The sequence below is a fragment of the Cupressus sempervirens genome, chromosome 4 (genome assembly GCF_028749045.1).
Source record: "Cupressus sempervirens isolate cs-2001-9-10 chromosome 4, ASM2874904v1, whole genome shotgun sequence".
Lineage (NCBI taxonomy): Eukaryota > Viridiplantae > Streptophyta > Pinopsida > Cupressales > Cupressaceae > Cupressus > Cupressus sempervirens.
The window spans coordinates 689,867,701-689,877,569 of NC_143121.1; the positions used below are offsets into that span (position 1 = coordinate 689,867,701).

Sequence of the window (9,869 nt, forward strand, 5' to 3'; positions counted from 1 at the left end):
AGATTAGATGGACACCCTAGCAATGAAATCTTAATTAATAAGGTTTTTTAGCTTGATTATATATATCATTTACAAGAATGTTGTAAGATCCACTAGCTAGGTGGACACTATCCTAAAATAAGTATTTAGAAACATCATCACAAATAATATTTGGTAAATACATATCTTGTTAACTCAACTTGTCCAAAAAGGTGATATAGAAAAATGAGATACCAATTTTTTTAATTTTGGTTTACCTGCAAACCATTCTTCCTATATTTTTATGAAGGCATGCACCCTCCTTATAAACTATGTGTCTTTCAACACAATTTAGTATATGTTCATCGTCATGGTCAATATTGGGTGGACACTATCTCAAAATAAGTATTTAGAAACATCATCACAAGTAATATTCTAACAGTAGCAATGAAATGTTAATTAATAAGGCTTTTAGCTTGATTATATATATCATTAACAAGAATGTTGTAAGCTCCACTAGTTGGGTGGACACTATCCCAAAATAAGTATTTAGAAACATCATCACAAATAATATCCAGTTGATTACAAAATGGACCTGCTTCAATATCCCCTGTTCCACAACAACCTTTCCTTACTTCTTCAAACCCTGTCCCAAAAAAAAATGCATTCATGTGTGAGATTGAATATTATATAATCTTCTACATTAAATTATTAATATGTTCATTAATAAATTTTTGAAATATAGAGCTAAATTATAGAACTTTACCATATTCATCTCGATTTTGGATCATGTCAAGGAACTTGTTGTATATATCTATATATACAAGTTGAAGACCAATGAGACTTGGCTTCATGGAATCCAATAAAGCAGTCACATTATTATTGTAATGAGTTGCAACATTGTTGTACTCATCCACACAAGTACCATTGAACAAGTTATGTAAAGTAATTGTTATTGGCAAACAACCAAAAGGTGGTAGCCCAATGATCATTAATCTAGTTGCACCTTCACTGTAAATATCCTGCACATAGAATATCCAAGCTATAATATCTATTAAAAATCCTAAGAGATGACAAGAAATGCTTTACAAATTATTTTACCTGAATGAAGGATTGTAGATCTTGTAAGAGAAGGTCTTGGAATTGTTCAAGGCTATATGATGCCTGTGTCAAAGGATTGTTATAATAATTAACAATGAAATCATTAGTGCCCATGCTTATACCAAACAAGGCACTCAATATTATCTTGCTAGCATCAACCTCGCCAACCATACTTGCAAGATTTGTTTTATAACTCCTAAAATTATCCAATTGTTGAGATAATGTGATAACTTCCTACAAATAAAAACCAATTTAAAATGTTAGAAAATCAAAAAGTATTTTTTTATAGATCTTGAAACTTTTTCATAATAACAACACTTATGAAACAAATATTCTATATAGAATTGGGAATGCACCTTTGGATAAAATTATTATTTTAATTTTTAAATTTACTTCCAACTAATTCAAAAATACACATCATGATTCTTATATAGGGCAAAAAAGGATAGGAGAAAAAACCATCTATCTTTATAGATGGATGTCGTTTAAGTCATGAAACTGGGCACTTCAAAACAGCTACCCTTAAACATCACATTCTAAGGAGGAAATTAAGTTTGGAAACTATAAGTCACCTTTGACTATTTAACACTTTTAGTGTTGCTTAGTGTGTGACGTTTAAGCTGCATATTAGGACTTTGATCACTAAGTTGTTCGCGGATTGGAACCAATAAATTCATTCATTCCACCAAGTAGTAAGTTTTTTATTGTATGAAAATATTGATTATAGGTATTATAGGAATGCAGGGCTTATCAAAACTCAGCGAAAATACCGAGTTTGTTTCAAATAATCTAATTTCTTCCCATTAAGCTTAAAGCATATTGGTGTGGTGTGCTCACCAGAGGCTTCGACGTGCTGTCATCTAGTCCTGCACCGGCTGAGCCGAAACAGGCGCCCGTAAGCAATTGTTCTCCTTTGAAATTGGGATCCAAATATGCGGGCAGCTCATCCGGAAGACCCATTAAACCAGCTGCATATGGAAAGACCTTGGAAAATTAGACCAGCAGAGAATTCAAGTATATTAATATTTGTTAAGAGAAGAATTTTACATAGCATATCGGTTACTAATCTTCCGTTTGTGAACCTTCCCGTAGCTTTGCCACCAGGGAAATCCACACCATACGGAGGAAAGTTGGCCTTCACAATCGTAAACAGTTGATCATTATTTCCTGAATCAATTGTGGAGTCCCCAAACATGTAGAAAGCCTCTGGTTTGCCATCCACTCTTACGGCCCAACAAAATATTAACCCCAACAGAATTTTTTTTTCAAACTCCACTGACCTTCCCATATTTAGTTATGGTTCGCTTTGTATACAGCTTGGATAGGATAATCTCTCTCCAACTTTGTTTTTATACATCTAGCTGCTATGGTGTTTTCATTGATTCAATCAGTATCATTATGGAGCTATTTGATTTTCGTGACAATGCAAAATACGTCATCGGATTGAAAGCAAGGTTGCTCAAAAAAGCCATGCAAAGCCGATATTCGTTAATATTATATGGAGTTATTGAGATATAACAAATGGTGAGGATTATTTTAATATCAGCAAATTTAGAAAGTATGCATCAGATTGAGAGCGAGTTTGGTCGATAAAGCCACGCAAAGCCGATTTTCGGCATTTGTTGTAGATCCGCTATTTTGCTTCAACGAAATGATCTTGTTGAAAGCATTTTTATTAATAATAAGAAATAGAGAGTTTTATTAATTGAACTGGTTTGATTCCTCTCATCAATCGTATTATATTGTTTTTGTTTTTTTGTGTGTGTGAAAGTTAGTATTATGAGGTCGAATCAGTAGTGTTAATTGAAGGTATCTCTCATCCAGAGAGAAAATTTGTTGAACACATGCAACCATTCATCCAGACATCTTCTCTATTCAAGTCCACTTCGGTATAATACCCTCTTCCTACACGTTAAAACTTTTCGTAGTTCTAGTAGATATTATATAGAGTTGTTAAAATTTAAAAGCTTAAGATAGTTTATGGGATTAGTTTATAAAATAAGGAAAAGTATTATTTTAATTAAATACAAATTTTGGAATACAAAAAATAAATAATGTATTCTGATTTTTGTTATTGTTTCTAAAATTTTATTCTTTATGTTTCGTCTAATAGTGGAGAACTTGTATACTTGAAAGTGAGAACAAACACTAATTATATAATTATCACCATTTATAAACCCAAAGAATATGAGAGGTATGGTGGACTATCTAATGGTTTTCCATTTCCTTTTCTTTTCTATATAGATTTAATCTATGGAATATTGATATACTAGTTTGAAATTTTACTACTAATGAGAATAACTTGAGAATACAAATATTAATTGAATTTTTTTTAAGAGACACTTTATTGAAATGTTTATATATGAAAAATGAGATTTTTTTTTTAATGGTGCAATCATTACCACAACATTTTGTACTAAAAAAAGTTTTTTAATAGATTTGTATTCTATGATTCATATTTGTTGATTTTATTATTAATATTATTTTAATTTTTTGTTAATTAACTTTATATCATATATTCTTCTACTCAACCTACCTTTTCTATTTGAACTTTTTGTATGTGTAGTTTATAGATTTTATGTTTTCCCATTTGAAAAATAAAATTATGATTATTTCTATTTATTTCTGGCATAATGATTCGATGTTAAATATTTTTTAGTAGATATGACATTGTTGGTGTAATTAAATATTACTAATTACACTTTACTTAAGTTACTTAGGATAATGCATTTTCATACTAGTTGTCATGTAGATACATAGGATTTTGCGCTTTATTTGAGCATGTGTTGTCTAATAACTTTATTTTTTAGATACACCTTTTTTTTGTTATCCTCTCATTGTTGAATATGCTTTCATGCAAAATGGAGGATAATCCATCTTTGGTAGACATGTGCTTAGTTGGTGTGCTTATTACTTTCTTGATTCCAAGTTTTCTTGCATTGCCTATATATTCAGGCACATCTACATGTATTGCATCTAATTATTGATTAATTGTCTATGAATCAGTTTCTTTGAGGATTATATCATTTGACTCTCTTGTGATATAAATTGAGCTTCTAGATCTTGGCATTTTCATTATTTGCCTTAGGTAAATTCTTACATGGTATTAGAGCCAAAGGAGTGTTCATTGGTTAGCTATTGGAGAACATCATTATCTAATTTGCAGAATTTATAGATCCAGACTCCAAATTAGGCACAATTTTTATTTTTATATTTTTTTCTACATTTTCTAATTTTTTCATTGGTGTAGTTGTTTTCCTATTTTGGTGGATATATTTTTCAAAATTAACAAATCTTGGTGAATGTACCTGCCTAATCCTTTTTGCAACTTTTGAGGCTTTGTTCAAGCTCATACATACACATTTTTAGGTGTCTTATTTTTTGAAAGTGCATAATTTTTTTGTCTCATTTCTAGATCTGGTACTACTTTAAATAAATTTTAAGTGAACATAATACTTTAAACTTTTTGGTCTTTTTGGCCTATTTTGTCACTTATAATTAATTATATCCTTCAATGATATGGTGTCTTATGTTGTGGAGTCTACTATAGCTTCATTCTTTCTATTTTAATCAAAAAACTTAGAAGCCTTCTTTACACTAGTTTGACAAGTGGTAGTTGTATGTACATATAAACTGCCAAAGCTTTTTTTTGGCAGGGGGATTCTTTGGTTAAGTGATTTGGAAGCATATCTTGAGTGATTTTTCTTCTCTTTCTTTTGTGTTTTTCCATTTTTCATCATGGGTTCTCCCAGATTTCTAGTTTTAATTTTTTTAATTCTGTTGAATTATGCTTCATGGAAAATTAGATCATAGAGTAAAATGCTAGAAAATGGTGTAATTGGTTATATTGATGGAACCATGGTTGCACTAGTAGACCGTGATGAACTAAAAGAATGGAATCATAAAAATAATGTTTCTATTAGTACCTTCAGGAACTATGTACTCTATGGTCTTATCTTTTATCTTGAGAATTGTAAAAATGTAGAGGAAACATGGGATAAGTTCGCTAACCTATATGCAAAACTATATAAATCTAGAGGTTTTGAACTTGATGAAGAAATCATGAGATTCTAGATTCTAAGGAATGTGATATAATTCAAGACTATATTACCAAGGAACAAGAGCTAAGATCAAGGATTAAGGATTGTGGAATTACCATAGAGGGTTAAAAACTCATCTACAATTTGATGAGAAAAATTCCTCCATAGTATGCACCATTTATTTCCAACTTGAACACGCATAAGTTGACCTTAGGTTCTTCATTCACCACGCCTTCATTTGATGTCATCAAAAAGATTTTGATGGTAGAGAAATCAAGCATGATGAACATGGGGACTTTTAATTGTTCAAAGTCTAAAGCATTGGTTGCTAGTAAAGGGATTTAGGAAAAAATATCCAATAAAAAGAAGAAACCATGGAAATAAATGTCACAATGAAAAAAAGAAAACTCAACCACTAATCATAAGAAAAATCCAACAATAAGAGGACATAATTAAAGAAGGATTTTCTTACTTGTGCATATTGTAAGAAGAATGGATATGGAGAAAATCATTGATACAAGAAGGATATTGCGAGCTCAAGAATCTTCTTTGAAAGTTTCAAATTAGTTTATCTTCGAGAATGACTACTTCACCTTTTTGTTCATAGTACAATTTTGATAAAGGAAAAAATCACATGGGAAAAGGCCAAGCCTTAGTTTACAATTCAAGTCATGATTCAAGAAGATGAATTCTAGATTCGAGGGCTTCTTATCACATGGCATCTTCACAACCTATGTTTTAAAAATTTGATCCTTGTCACACTCCACCTATTTTGATGGGAAATTGTACTACATGAATGTGATTGGGGAAGAAACTATTGATAGTGGGGGAGGATACTATAGAGATGTATCATGTGTATCTCACCTTAGTCATAATTTTCTTTCCATCTATTATCTCACTCTTGGGGACACAAGGAGGATTGCATAATTCACACTTCATTTAGTTTTTATTAGAGACTTGGAGACTAGAGAGTAATTTAAACATGGTTGGTTGATCATGCATCTTCGATACACTAACTTGAAGGCTTTTCTCATAATGATGACATTGATTATTCAATAGATTTTGATCACACTTTGAATTATTTTGAAGACTTTGAGGAGGAATTTGGTTAAGTTTGAACTTGGGTATTCTCACATATGATAAAGTTCTTAAGTAATCAATTTGTTCTTATCCTATTGATATTGTATCTACTATTAATCCTGATGATGCTTGCATTAACACAACCATGAATTTATATGATTCCTTGCAATAGGATATTTAGTTTCTTTTAGACTCAATTCCATTAGATGACTACTTGACAAACATTGTAGGATTAGTTTTGGAGTCCAAAATTACATATTTGTGGGACACTATTGATGAAATTCATCCTCTCTCTCGTGAAGATGATCCTTCTTTATTTTTCATGAGCAAGAATGATTAATCTCATCTTCATTCTCTACTTGATCACTTCTTTGAGGTTTATGTGATGGTGGATACTTTGATACAATAGTTCCAAAGGAGGTCGCTTTATCTTTAGAGGAGATTCTTGAGTCTTTGACACATGTTCTACATTCATCCTTAGTTGATCTTGAGGTCTTTTTTAGAAGAGGCATATTACACATAATTTAAAGGAGGTACTTTTCAATATTTATATGGGGATACATGAGTAGGTTTCAGAGGTTCCATACATTTTGAGGTTGAGGTTTTTTCCTAGAGATTGGGGAGGCTTAATTGATACACCATTTTTGTATTCATTCCTAAGGGGAGGAGTTTATTTATACACTCATGGACCAATTTCTACATCAAACATGGAGCATCTACCATAAGTGTACATTCTACATTGAGGGTGGGCTATTTGGTCTCTCTTTCACTTATTCTATCATATATTGGGGTTCTCTATTGCATATGCATGATGTATGTCATAATGGGCGGTCTTGATTACTTCATCTATCCATGGATCTTTCTTTTATTTTTATCTCTTAAATTGGGAGAGATTTTTTCCCATTAGGTTTTCCCTCTTTCTCCACTTTATGAGAGATGGCATCACATATTTTTTACACTTTCATTTTGTACATAGGTACTCAACATGGCCTAGTAGTTAGGACCCATCATGCACTGTCATCCAAATTTTGTAAGCTTAAGTGCATTCCCCTAAATTGCACCTAAGGGGGGGTGTTGGTACAATTAATTCATTACTAATGAAACTTTACTTAAGTTTACCTAGAATAATGTATTTTTATATTGGTTATCATGTAGACACATAGGAGTTTACACTCTATTTGAGCACATGTTGTCTACTACCTCTCTTTTTGAGATGCATCTTTGTTTTCTTATCCATTTACCTTATTCAAATGGATTCACCTCGACAAGATTTACCTTAGATGAATGTCTTCAAAGCAAACAAAATTTAGGTACTTGTTTCCTCATCTTCTCTTTCATATTTAATACTTCCCTAATTGTACCCTATAATTTCACCCACTCCACCATAATCCACTCCTTGTACTTGGTTTTATCAATCATCTTTGACCACTTGATAAAAAATATAATCTTAGATTCTGAACAACTTTTTGGTCTCAAGAAAACTCATAGTAATTGAACACAAACCCTAGATGTTCCAATAAAGAAAAGAATCGATCCCCATAATTAAATCACACATAAATAAGGAAACCATCATCCAATACCCATGCTATTATTAGGGTAGTGATGTGTACATTGAGTTTACACCTATGGGTGGTAGTTTGGACCTACTACCCTAGTTTCCTTTACACAACCCTAATCACTTCCTTCATTGGTTAAGAAGTTTAGAATCAAATAATCCTAGTCATCCATGTATGGTATCCACAAGGAAATGGTTAGGATGAAGAATCAAACAAAAAATAGTATTTAGAATGGTTAACAAGTTAGGAAGTGATTGGCATCTTTAGATCAATCCTAGACTATAGGCTTACAAAAACAGTATATACACACCTACATGAGCTACACCTTTTGAAATTTTCTATGGATAAAGAGTTGTTCCTTCACTTAGAGTAGCTCTAAAAGGTCTTGTGACAAAAGAGGACTAGATATAACTATATGTCTACAAGATCTAGGACTTTTGAATGAAAATATAAAAGCTTATGAAGGTTATCAAAAGTGGATGTCACAAAACTACAAGAAAGTCCATGCTAGAGAGTTTGAGGTTGTTGATTTAGTTCTATGTGAGAATCCAAAGAATCAACAAAACAAAGCTAAAAAGGGATGTTTTAAATATAATTTTTTGGACCCTATATCATTGTTGCTCCCTTTGGATCTAGTGCTTGTAAATGTTTTACACCTGAGACATCTCAAATCTATGAGCCTATCAACATGGTTGACCTCAATAAGTTATATGCTTGAAATCATATCATCTAGAGTTCTTTTTTTTTACATATCTTATGATCCTAAAAAAAGTCCAGAATAAATTAAATAAATACAAAAAAAAATCATAAAAATAAAAAAATGTCATGACAAAATGACCATCTTAGTGAGAACCTGGCAATAGGCACTTTGATATATTTAAAAAAAATCCTCCCATGTGATAAGAATCCAGAAATAGGCATTAATTGAAAGATGTGTGCTTCTATCTATCAATTGATAACCTTGATACTTAGTCATTTTACTCTATCTTACACTTGTCTCCTAATCTAAAATCCATCTTTGTCTAGGTCTAGGGACAAAACTTGTGCCATCTCTTGATCTCAAGTATGTGATCATGTTTTGGTTACACCATACAAATAAAGTTTCTTAACACTTCCTTTGACATCAAGTGTTTTTCAAAACTTATTAGACAGTATACCAAGGACTTACACTTTAGCCATAGTCAAGTTGTGTAATGTATCTCATTCACAAACATAAATATGGGAAAGTTAGAATTTTTTTCTTTCTCTTCTTTTATGCACTGTACTTAAATTGAAATAATTGAGACATTCTTTCTGATTTTCTTTGTGTGCTACTTGTGATAAACGTTTGCTAATGTTCTCTCCTTGGTGACTCTGGGATATCACTCAACTCGAGAGACAAGGATATGAGACATATCTTTTTTTTTCTTTTTCCTTTGGGTATAATTTTGATGACCCTAGGTGTCTCTTTCTTTGACCCCTTTGATGATTAGGTGTTTCAAAATTATTTCATTCCCTATTTGATCATGTTCATTCTACAAGATCATGCTTATCATCATCTTGACATTTTGTGTCTCAAGGAAATTCTAATCTTGCTATATAAACCTAGAATCTAATTTCTCTATCATCTTGATCCTTATTTTTTTATGAATATGTTAAATTCCTACAATCCTATCTAATATACATCATATTCATATCCTCATAGTTTGCACTAGTGATGGTTATATGATCTTGCAATGCCCCTTAATAAGGATCGATGATAAAAAAACCACCTATTGAATAGACCCTTGTGAATTACACTTTGCATATCTCATCCTAGTTTGAATCTTAGGTTGAATGTTAGTCTTGAATTCGAGCTTGGAAAGATTGTCCTTTATCACTTTTGCATATATCATTGCCAACTTCTCTTGATCATCATTTCTTCTACCCCGTGATCATGTCTTTATCACATTTTGTCTTTCATAAACAATTTTCTTCTTCTATCCTACAACCACAATAAATTAATTGCATAATCACATCTAACTTATCACAAATGCTAATTTTTCAAATTGTAAAGTTCATCACATATATCAAAGCATGTCACTATATAAGCATAGCACCTATATGATAATCACATACATGATAATTGAAAGATAAAGATAGAGTATATCAACAA

The 9,869-nt window shown here is 31.5% G+C and overlaps 1 protein-coding gene across 1 annotated transcript; it reads right to left on the reverse strand.

Annotated features, from left to right (window-relative positions):
* Positions 1–413: 413 nt before the first annotated feature.
* On the reverse strand, positions 414–2,347 carry LOC149563152 (GDSL esterase/lipase At1g06990-like). Its single transcript, XM_089828077.1, has 5 exons — positions 2,107–2,347; positions 1,897–2,027; positions 1,060–1,293; positions 725–980; positions 414–604 (listed from the first exon to the last, which is right to left on the reverse strand). Exons 1-5 carry the CDS (start codon positions 2,345–2,347, stop codon positions 414–416), a joined length of 1,053 nt encoding a protein of 350 aa, XP_089684203.1.
* Between the last annotated feature and the right edge of the window lie 7,522 nt (positions 2,348–9,869).

Excerpts from the sequence above, each read along its gene's own strand:
- LOC149563152 (XM_089828077.1), bottom strand. The coding sequence starts at position 2,347 with ATGGGAAGGTCAGTGGAGTTTGAAAAAAAAATTCTGTTGGGGTTAATA. Across the intron at positions 2,028-2,106 it reads ATTAGTAACCGATATGCTAT|CTGGTTTAATGGGTCTTCCG; the intron begins GTAAAATTCTTC and ends TTCCATATGCAG. Across the intron at positions 981-1,059 it reads ATCTACAATCCTTCATTCAG|GATATTTACAGTGAAGGTGC; the intron begins GTAAAATAATTT and ends TTCTATGTGCAG.